Source organism: Pleuronectes platessa, chromosome 20 (genome assembly GCF_947347685.1).
Source record: "Pleuronectes platessa chromosome 20, fPlePla1.1, whole genome shotgun sequence".
NCBI classification, from domain to species: Eukaryota; Metazoa; Chordata; class Actinopteri; order Pleuronectiformes; family Pleuronectidae; genus Pleuronectes; species Pleuronectes platessa.
In genome coordinates, this window is record NC_070645.1 from 14,534,528 (window position 1) to 14,545,921 (window position 11,394).

At 45.7% G+C, this 11,394-nt stretch overlaps 2 protein-coding genes across 3 annotated transcripts; one reads left to right on the forward strand and one right to left on the reverse strand.

Moving 5' to 3' along the window:
* Positions 1–807: 807 nt before the first annotated feature.
* zic1 (zic family member 1 (odd-paired homolog, Drosophila)) lies at positions 808–3,019 on the reverse strand. Its single transcript, XM_053412704.1, is given in 6 exon segments — positions 808–852; positions 855–1,007; positions 1,433–1,482; positions 1,485–1,595; positions 2,058–2,625; positions 2,627–3,019. Coding segments are annotated over 6 exon segments (1,320 nt in total).
* A 4,081-nt stretch (positions 3,020–7,100) lies between these two features.
* zic4 (zic family member 4) lies at positions 7,101–10,864 on the forward strand. Of its 2 annotated transcripts, XM_053412701.1 has the most exons (3): positions 7,101–7,527; positions 7,636–8,262; positions 10,425–10,864. In XM_053412701.1, the coding sequence occupies exons 1-3, from the start codon at positions 7,101–7,103 to the stop codon at positions 10,862–10,864; spliced, it is 1,494 nt and encodes a 497-aa protein (XP_053268676.1). The 2 variants fall into 2 exon arrangements, with proteins under 2 accessions (XP_053268676.1, XP_053268675.1); XM_053412700.1 differs by having other exon boundaries at positions 7,101–8,262.
* Positions 10,865–11,394: the final 530 nt, after the last annotated feature.

An 11,394-nucleotide genomic window follows, 5' to 3' on the forward strand; every position in this document is an offset into this window, starting at 1 on the left:
TAAATTGACAGAGATTTTTTTTTTTTTGTATATTTATCACGTACATAAACAGATTGACACGGAGTTTTTCAGGCTTTCACTACACGATTTATCGACATGACATTAAATAACAACAATGATACTGTGCTACTCAAACTGGACCTTGGACGAAAATGTTGCACTGGATAGGCTACAAAAGCACATTAATACTAAGAGTCGGTTAAGGTCGACGTGTAGACTGTAGTAATACTGGATATTCCACATTTGGTACACGACTATAACATTCTCTTCAATGAAGTCTATTCATCGCAAATATTTCTTAGAGCCCATCTCATTTCTCCAATATATCAAGGGACCACATTTTTTTTTCTCTCTCTCTTTCTTCTTCACAAATTTTCCCTTAAACTGTGATAGAACTATTTACAAAATAAAATATTAACATTTTCATTTCCCCAAAAAACTTGGTGAAATCCTTTTATGTACAAAAAAGAAGAATTCAGGCCTGGCAGATCGCATGCTTGTGTGAGCAGTCTCTCGTAAAAAATAAAAAGACTCAAAAGAAATACAGTGGGTTTTGTGTGTGTGTGTGGGGGGGGGGGGGGGGGGGGGAGGAAAGAAGTCAAACTTGGTGGCTGTCCATGCCTCCTCTTTAGTCCATGCATTCTGTCACTGTCTTTAAATTGATCGTCTGGGCCTCTTCTCAGTCCACGTTTCACTGGCTGACTTTGATTCCAAGCAGTCTTTCTCATTGCTTTCTCTTTTTTTTTATTCTGCAGTCTCTCTCTCTCTCCCTCTTTTTCCTTTCTTTTCTGTTTTTCTCAAAAATATTTACACGTACCATTCATTGAAATTTGACGACAGCGCGCTGTGGCTGCCTGTGTGGTGCACTGCGAGGCTGCTGGTGATATGGAGCTGCTGCTGCTCTGGTTCTCTGTGGACGGGGAGACGATGGTGGGAGGTGTGGACGACTCGTAGCCCGAGCTGGCCGCTGGAGACGGCTGCGAGGCCGGATTGGTGGATTCATGGACCTTCAGTAATGAGGAAACACGTTGTTTAGGAAAAAAGAGGAAGGAAAGAAGAAAAAGGGTAAACCAGGCCGTCCGTAGCAAACACGAGACATTTGAAATTCATCAAAACAAATTAAAAGTCCTAATCTGACGGCGACAAAGCTCAACCAAAACATTATTCTCATTAAGATCTTAATCTGATTTGTCGGTTGGAGGACAAGACAGAAAGAAAGTGTCAAAGCAAATTAACTTATCCTTCTCTATTTCTTTAAAAGGAAACAAAAAAAAACCACATTCAACCTCTTCGTCTACTGCTCCACCACAATATAAATAATTACACATATCTGCACATTTCACATATTAAATAATACATTTCATAATATTACTCAAACAGGAGAAGAGTGGGAATAAATAAAAAAAAGGAATGGAGGGATTATTTTGTTTACCTTCATGTGTTTTCGGAGGGAGCTGGGGTGTGTGTAGGACTTGTCGCACATTTGCACAGATACGGTTTGTCCGACGTGTGGACGTGCATGTGTTTCTTGCGGTCACTGCTGTTTGCAAATCTCCTGTCGCAGCCCTCAAACTCGCACTTAAACGGCTTCTCCCCTGAAGAAAACACAACATTGCACCGTTAGACGCGTTAAAAAAAACAACTCAATAATACACCTTATTTTGGTTACACATTTTAACGTTTTAAAATAGGAAATTAACATTTGTAAGGTGAAATATAAAGACAGCTTTTTAATTTGACATTTTGCTCCATTTAAATAAATATCTTCTTCTGTAATTAATTTGACTTTATCCACTTATGCTTACGAGTAAATTCAGGTTAATCAACCACAATATTTAGCACAAATTAGATTTTTACGCACAGAATAAGAAGACTATAAAAATAAAGCCTATGAAATATTTTTCTGTCGACACCTGCACCTGAATCACATGCCAGCGAAGAGACTCCAGCTGCCCCTCTAAATAATAACCCGGATCGCATGCATACTTTAGTCCGGGATATTGTCAGCATGAATTTGAGCAGTAAAACAAAAACGACCGGATCTGCACGGCTCTTACCGGTGTGAGTCCTTTTGTGAATTTTTAGATTTTCCGATCGGGCGAACACTTTGCCACAGCCGGGGAACGGACAGGGGAAAGGCTTTTCTCCCGTGTGTACCCTGATATGATTCACAAGTTTGTATTTGGCTTTGAACGGCTTCCCCTCTCTGGGGCAGTCCTCCCAGAAGCAGATGTGGTTGGTCTGCTCGGGTCCCCCCACATGCTCCACGGTCAGATGGGTCACCAGCTCGTGCATCGTGCTGAAAGTTTTGTTGCACGACTTCTTGGGGTTCGCCAGCTGCTCCGGCTCGATCCACTTGCAGATGAGCTCTTGCTTGATCGGCTGCCTCATGTATCGAAAGAAGGCCCCGGCTCCGTGGTGCGCGGCCATATTCATGTTCATGGGGCCGTAGCCGTGCAGCTGGGTGGAGGCGTAGTGGTCGGACCGCGGGCTCGTAACGTGGCCGTACTGGTCGGCGCGTCCGTACATGTCCCCCGAGAAGCCCAGCCGCATCTGGCTGTTGACCACGTTGGAGGACGCATGGCTCGCCGCCTGCTCGTGGAGCCCCGGGAAGAGCAGGTGCTCCCGCCGCATCTGAGTGTCCATGTGGCCCTGCGAAACTTCCAGAGGCGAACAAACTGTGCTGCGCCCCGGCGGCGTCCCCGAAACCCCGATTTCTGAACAGAAAGTCCCTGGTGGAGTTGTACGCCGCCGTGGAGTAAGAGCCAACGTGGGTCGGGTGGTGGTGGTGTCCCAGGGCGGCTGCAGCGTAGCCGGGCGCCTGGGAGGAAAACGCCGTCTGTCCGGAGCCGAGATCGTGGGAGCTGTGGTTTATTTTGAAGGCGCCCATCCCATCTGCGAACGGATTTATCCCCAACGCCACTTCTCTCTCTGTGACTTCGCCTGTTGAGTGATGCCGTGAGGAGCCGAAAGTAGTGACTCCTATGGTGGGATACTGCGGTCCTGCGTCCAAGAGCATCTTCAGTCTAGACTCGCCGCGACGACTGAGAGCAGAAGTAAAAAAATCACGCGCAGATATTCTTCCTCCCCCTCTCTCTATCTCTTGGACCCACTCGACTGAGCAAACTCTCGAATCCACCGCTTTCCTGTTTACTTTCTACGACGCGAGGAATCCCCCTATACCGCTCATCCGATGCACACGCAAAATCATGTATGCATGCAATATTGTCTTTTGCGGTTTATCTTCCTGTGTGCGCGACATTCACCTCCTCAGTCAGCGCGGTGAGCTCTAGACTGATAGTCGCAATCATTCTGCAGATAAATGAATTGAAAAGACAACACGGTCCAGCCCTGATGAATGGGAGAAGAGGGGGGTGGTCACGTGGCCGCGGAGATGCGCTCCCATTGGCGGAGCGCCTTTCCCCCCGATAACATGCACTCACCAAATAACAATCCACGGTGCAGGGCCCACGCTTCTATTGGCCTCTGCGCATCATCAATCCAGATATTGTGAGATTGCTGACTGGGAATTTGGTTAAAAGGCTGAATAACCGCAAAAACAAAAGTCGAGGAACACAGCACCACAGTTGGGCTCGTAGAAAGTCGGAGCACGTTCTGCAGCCGTGTACCGCAGCGAGTTTATAAAACCACATCGATCTATGTATCTATCTATCTATCTATCTATCTATCTATCTTATCTATCTATCTATCTATCTATCTATCTATCTATCTATCACATATATGTATGTTTCTAATATCTCATAATTTCATATATCTATGTATGTATCATAATATATCACTTAGCAGGTATTCAGGTAGATTTTGACATATTTTCATGCCCATGTGAAGCCCTGATGTTTGACATTACCGAGTCCACTCTCATCCCTCTCTCTTTAAACGCCTGCTATTACCAGCCCCCCCCCCCCCCCCCCCCCCCCCCCCCCCTTTCACTTCCATAGGAATCCACATGGTTTTGCTGTCGTCTGACTCTTGTGCGCATTTTTGCGTGTTTTGCGGTCCTGCCTCCCTCCAACACAGCCCTGTTCCTGCATCCACTGGAGCTCACTGCGGTGCAACATCTGCGCTTTAGATTTTCCACATAATGTTGCTCACCAGCACCCCATCATAAAGGCTACCTTGGATACATATAGGCCAGTATTTGAGTTGGATCCTCCACTATTCTAATGTATCCATCACGGTTTGGCCTGGGCGCTTGTGCAACTTACTCATTTTTGCAGGCCAGTGATGTATCGCCTGTGTGTAAAACGTTGTGGGTTGTCGAAGTTATCAAGTGGGATTTGCGGCGCTCTCTGCAGGAACCTCCGGCTGCTGGAGTTCAAAGCCACATGCACAGACGTGCCATGCGAACCATTAAAATATCGTCTTGGCTACTAGGCTAGTTTCTGCGAGGCATTCCCCAAGTCAGTCTGGGGAGTCCAGGGAGAGGGAGGAAGTTTTGTTGTTCTCAACTTAACAAGTAGACCCACAAGTTGATCCGAAGTTTTAGGTCGCCCACCACTCTGCTTTACAAAATCTGGAGGGATCTTTCAACAGGTGGAAAACGGTAAGCATATCATTCCAAGAAGGGAGAGTCAGGACTTGGGTGGGGGGGTGGGGGGAATCATAAAGTCAGACTTGAAACCATCAAGGTGAAATTAGAATCTGTGCCAAGAAAATATTTTCTGGAACAAGACATAACTTTCCAAACGCACTTTAAGTTTCTCGTGTGCCTCCAAATGACTGTAACATATTTAATTCTGATGTGTAAAAGATGCGTTCTAATTAAAGGGCCAATAACAGTTTAGTGCCATGACTCTAATGTGTTGGAGTCGTACTGTAAAATTTAAAATGGCTACCAGGAGCTATTTGGGATTTACAGTGAAAGGAAAACGAGCCAAGGCAGCAAAAGCAGCGTTTTATGAGACCTTCCTGCAACATTCAGCTTTTTTTTGTGTTTCATATCTTACTGCTTACAAGTCTCCAAGAGTGAGTGCGCACAACTTGGACCAGAAATAGCTCTTCAAAGTTTTGCGTTACGCCGGTGCTGTGGTGCCTCTGAAGGCTACAGCTGTGAGCCTCGTGGAGCCCAAGCGTAAAGGCTATTTAATAAACATCGTTTGGACCCGTCATGTTTCAAAATATTGACTCAATTTCCTACGTGCTCGATATGACGCTGTCAGCAGAGAATTTGACGAATTAATTTAGAGAAAGAGCTCGAGAGGGATGCACGTGTAACTACTCGGTGATAAAAACTAATATTTAGCAAAAGTCACAAAGTGTCTTTAATTGTTTTTATTTTATCTGAAAATGGCACATTTAATAAAACAGAACCACAAGTTGACATGTTGTTGATTTTCTATCAATGAATTTTAAAACGTGTGAATGGGGTCAAACACTGACGAGCGACTGTCACAATAAATTTAGACTGTTGTCTTGCAGCCTTCATTAATTACTTATAATCACTGCAGAAGTCAGATAACACTAATTAGACACTTAATAAAGTGATCAGCTCTGAAAAGGAACTTCTCTATGGAAACTACAAGCCCTAAATATTTATATTTTTTAAAGGATTAGGCGGTCAAACCACACATCCAGGAAAAAATATATGTGACTTTCTGGGTCACAGTTTAGTTTCAGTACATATGACCAAATCAAAAAAATTCAAATAATAAAGTCATACCTAATTATCATCAGATTATCAACAGGATTACACTAGAACATATTTAAAAGTACTTAAATGTGATATACAAGTACATTTCAGCCATGCATGTTGGAGAAGAGACAGTGTCCACGGTTCTGCAGACTACATTTACATTTACTGTAACATCCAAACACTACTCAACATTTCACTGACAACATATTAGATTATTTCCAAATATTCCAGTTAATCTGTTAATTTGTTTTAAAAAGGCAAAGACAACAGAAAAAAACACATCAGTGAGTATAGTGGATGATTTATAAAAATGTACGGCATGTGGTTATAATGGATAACTACTCAAATCCACCTCCTAAGCATTCACATAAAAGCCGAACACAATCGCTCAGGTTACGTGTTATACTTTTTTAAGGATAAGATGGTCGTAACCGATACTTACAGTACACACGCTTTTATTTTGGACTTTAGTCTGCAGCGGCACCACCTCCTTTGACCCTCATGTGCTGCCGTCCTGGGTCTAAAGCAAAATTACCCCGGATCATAACAACAGGTCCCGTCCATTACATTTTTTCCTCGCGACAATGGAAGCAGCTCGGACCGACTCCCTCTTCCCACACACACGGACGCTATCGAGCAGAGCACGGAGTCGATACTGTAGCACGCGCTGAAGGACAAACGGCTGGATATGTAAATGTGGGTATTTATCAAAGCGCATATTAATGCGATATACTCCGGACTATTGTTAAGTCCCACGTGGACTTTTCCTTTGCTTAAGTTGACAAGCTTTTCTCCGCTCACGCCGATCTTTAGCGTGCGTAAAGCTGTGCGTAATCTGTGCGTAAAGTTGATCTGCATACGTTGCGGGGCAGAATTAAGATATCACCGCTTTATTTATGATCCTTACAACTCTTATAGGGACAATATGCATACTCCTGCGAGACGGTCTGTTTTGTGATCGCATAATCAAAGTGGGGAAATTGCTGTTTCATAGCCGCGCAGTCTTTGTTCGCTGCAACAAAGGAGAGAGGACTATATTTCTGGATCAACTTTTTACGAGTTTTATCGTACAATAACCTTTGCATAACAACTATTTTTCTCAAGCGTTGCCCGAGGCACTGCGCAGGCGCGCTGGATGCTTGCTGTCACTAAGACATTTTTCTTCACGTTGGAAACTGTCACTGGTGACGTCAATCACCAAGCGCTGACCAATTAGAGCGCAGGGTGATTGTTTAGCTCCACGGGCTGCAGCGCCTACCATGAATCTCTATTCAGTATCAAAGCGTCCTGCTGCTGCCTCTCAACCGAATGGGATTCCATGTAGTCTGCAGATAGAATTAACTTCATAAAGTTTTTTTTTTTCTTTATTTTTCATTGCGATTAAAATATATTTGTCATCATCATTATTATTTTGCCTGCTGTCAAGTTATTCTAAAATTAGGAAGTAATGAGCGTGGATGCTTTGGGAAGCCCCGTGATGGACCCTACGTTCTCCAAACGGAACACGGCGCTGAGATTAGTTGACTTGGCAGGGGCTCACCACCATCACCATCATCACCACCATACCCCTCAGAGCGTGACAGGCTTCCCGGGGTTCAGCAGCCATCCACACTCAATGGCTCACTCGCACCCTGGGGAGATTACTGCGGAACCCCGCCTGGGGCCGAGTCCATTCGGGCCAGAACACATGGGGCACTCCGCGGCCCTCAAAATCAGCCCAGCCCATCATTATCCCCACCACCATCACCACCACCACAATCATCATATGGCAGGCCACAGTGAAGTGGTCTCCAGTCAAACGGGAGCTTTTGGCCCGGTTCAGGCGACATCGGTCCCTTATTCCATGTCTCACACGGCCCAGGCTCTATCCGCAGGTAGGGATTTCCTCATCCGGAGAGATCTGACGGCTCAAGCCATGCCAGTGCTGACCGACCAGACTGCTGGTTCCGCGTCTCACCACGGAATGTTTGTCTCAACAACAGGTAGCTATCCCGGACACTATGGCCATCACCCTGACGCTGGGAACCATACCCTCTTCTCCGGACTCCACCACGAACAGTCTTCTAGCGGATCACCGGGTGGCCAAGCGTTGAGTGGACAAATAAGGTTAGGACTACCTGGAGAAATGTACGTAAGGTCTGATCACTTGAGTCAAGTGGCAAGCTCCAGGGCTGATCCGTTCTCCGCCTCGCCGTTGCATGGCTACGGTGGTCTGAATCTGAACATGAATCTGAGCGCTCACCACCACCACCACCACGGAGCCGGAGCCTTTTTCCGCTACATGAGGCAGCCGATAAAGCAAGAGCTGATCTGCAAGTGGCTGGAGCCGGAGCACGCGCCGAAGAAACTTTGCTCGAAAACTTACAGCACCATGCACGAACTCGTAACGCATGTGACGGTGGAGCACGTCGGAGGACCGGAGCAGGCGAACCACATATGTTTTTGGGAAGAGTGTCCGAGGGAAGGCAAACCATTTAAAGCCAAGTACAAACTTGTAAATCACATCCGAGTGCACACCGGGGAGAAACCGTTTCCATGCCCGTTCCCTGGCTGTGGGAAAGTGTTCGCGAGGTCCGAGAATCTAAAGATCCACAAAAGGACGCACACAGGTCAGTAGTTGAATTTGCAGAATGAAATGTTGTGAATGTGCCTTGATAAAAAAAAAGAAAAGTAAATTGCATGTTGAAATCAAACCATTCAGCCAGACTGTGCAGATAAGTGAGAAATAGTAAGCATATTTTTTCAGATTATTTAAAAATAATATCCTTTAGAGTTTTTTGGGGGGGTTTACGCATTAATAATGTCCTCTGATGAGCAATTAATCAATCCGTGCCTGCTGGCAGACGAGGGCGCAACAGCTATAACGCGGCCACCTGTTTGTTGTGAGCAGCCTCAGGTCTCGCAAGTTTCCCTGAGGTGGAGCTTTTTGGGGGATTACGGTACGGCTCACTCAGGCGTTTTGACGGTTCCACCGCTTGTCCACACCACAGCACAAAGACTGAGGCCCACGTCAGCCTCGTGTCCAAGCAGCTCAGTGCATGCCAGACGTGACTGGCAGCAAAGTTGGAGTGGTGCATCTTCACATCCATTAACTGTTAATGATGATGTGGTGGTGGTGTTTCTATTTGTCCACTCATTCCAGCCACTAGTTGCTCTTTGTGGTCAGAACTTCTGTGTTCCTCCATTGTAGCAGCAGCAATACTAATATTTATAATAATGACAGTATTTGTTGGGGTTTATTGCTTCAAAGCTGCAATTATTTGGATTGTTTTGTTTTCCCAAATGTGTAATCAAACATTTGGATTCTTCAGTTTCCAAAAGTATTATTATGGCAGCACCTTTTTTTTTTTCGAGCCCCTGCAACAAGTTGACAAGTGCACACGGTTCTGATAATTCAGCAGCAGGTTGGCTGAGCTGCCTGCGCCTCTGTCCTGACTGACGTGTGGACAATGCAGCTGGAGCCATGCAGCTGATTTGGCATTAAACAAAAAAAAAAAACATAGAACGGCGCAATATGGCCGCTTGGCTCTGTGACCCTGCAGTGACGCGCTGTGGAGCTAGGGGAGGGAAAGAGAAAGGCCTCGAAATGTCGAGTCAGACTTGTAAATTAATACAATGATGCGTTCCCCTGTTCCTTTTCCCCTATGTGGCTGCATGTCACTCCCCCCCACCCCTCCATTTCTGCACCCTATGTATTATTCATACAATTTGCTCACATTACCTAAGTACAAATCTGCTAAATTATTTCTGTGTGTTGACTCCCAAGGGGCCTGGTCCTTTGGTATCATGTTTAAAACCTATCCGAAAGTGTGGTTATGACTGGGGCTACCCCTGGGGTCTGCTCCTCGACGGTTTCTTGTACTACACTAATATCCTTGATTGGCTCTCTCAGCCCAACAGCTGAAGGTCAAATTGATATTCAACCAGCAAGTGTAATTAGACAGAGGCAATTACATATTCTCAAAAGCTTTAATCGCAGGAGAGAAAGAAAAAAAAATCAGCAGTGGATGATTTCCCGTGTAATTTATTCAGATTGTCTTTTTTTTCTGCCTTGTCATAATCAGGTAGAAATACTTGTTATTAAGACACAGAATTAGAGCCAGTGCACATGCATGGGTCCAACAGCAGACAGGCTGCGTTAGCACACAGTGGGGCGAAGCCTGTCTGTGGCGATACTTTCATTTATCATTATTTTCAGTTGGGTTCCGGCCTCCTCCGCCTGCAGTGCTCACGGCTCGTCTGTTTTGACGTATGTCTTGATGCGTGCAGACGCCAGGTACAGACCCAGGACGGTGGGGGTTCAGCCATGTTTACACCAGACTGAGGCTCGTGTCAGGTCTGTCCGAGGAGGCAGACTTTTAAAAAGTGCAAGTGCACAAGTGTGTGTTTACTGTAAATACACGCAACGTGTGTGTTTTCAAGATTAAACGTGAGAAATCGAGAAAAAAGGGCTCCTCACTGTGGCTGTAATTGCACATGCGTAAAATATATTTTTTCAGTATTTTTAATATGTACCTTTTCTTTTTTTAGTGACAGATACTTGGATACGTGTTGCTTAGTTTATTCTAACCACATAAATTGAGGTCACACACATTGTAAGTGTGTTAAGACATTAAATATTTATATAAAGTACTGTGGCTGCTAGAAATGGTGAGGACAATAAAATGAATACCTCAAATCATGCATTATAGTGAGAACGAATGGCAATGTGTTTACATTTTTTTTTAATTCGTTGATTTTCATCTCATTGTGTCACCATCATTGTTAACAGGTGAAAAGCCCTTCAAATGTGAGTTTGACGGCTGCGACCGACGCTTCGCCAACAGCAGCGACCGGAAAAAGCACTCCCACGTCCACACCAGCGATAAGCCCTACAACTGCAAAGTGAGAGGCTGCGATAAGTCCTACACGCACCCCAGCTCCCTGAGGAAACACATGAAGGTGCACTGCAAGTCCCCCCCTCCCAGCTCGGGCTACGAGTCGTCCACCCCGTCCCTGGTCTCCCCCTCCTCCGACCTGGGCCGGGAGCCAGGAGGCTCCTCGGTGCTGTCGGAGCCGGTGGGGGCTTCCCAACCGGCGAATTTAAGCGAATGGTACGTGTGCCACAGCTCAGGTGCCAGCGGCGCCCAGACACCACCCAGCGGCTCCTCCACACCCGACCCCACAGACGAGCCACCTTACAGGAACCCAGAACCCAGGGACGCGTTTTAACGCACCTCGGACTCCTAAACCGCCGCTGCAGAGGTGACAAGAACACATTCTCACAAGCTTCACTATTGTAAATGGTTTGGCTTCGGTGCCTGTACGCCTGTTGAAGGCCTACTGCCCCCCCCCCCCCCCTCCCTTTGATTTCTGGATGAACCACCAAACAGACACCCAGAGCCAAGAGACGCATTTTAACCACATTGGAAGGAAAATGTGTAAACGTTAAGGACGTGCTAATTTCCAGGCACAGTAAAAGATTATATTTTCAAACCTCAGCTATTACGCCCTGACGGCCCACTGGTCCACTTGTGGAGGGGGGAGCGGTGTAAATCCGTTAGACTCTGTGGTACTTTATTGTATAGGCTAGGCATGTTGGTGTAAAATTATTTTGTAAATTCGAGTTTCTGACTTCAATATGCTTTTATTTATTTTTCAATCCGATATCGAGGGAATTTTTTTTGTATTATCGAACCAAAGTGCATGTTTCAATTCGGGAGAAAAAACCCTGTACATTTGTAAATTTTGTAAGTTTCGAT

What these genes read in the sequence shown, in the direction of transcription:
- zic4 (XM_053412700.1), top strand. Translation starts at nt 7,101, where the DNA reads ATGAGCGTGGATGCTTTGGGAAGCCCCGTGATGGACCCTACGTTCTCC. An exon ending in CCACAAAAGGACGCACACAG is followed by an intron (nt 8,263 to 10,424) that starts GTCAGTAGTTGA and finishes CATTGTTAACAG; the next exon opens with GTGAAAAGCCCTTCAAATGT.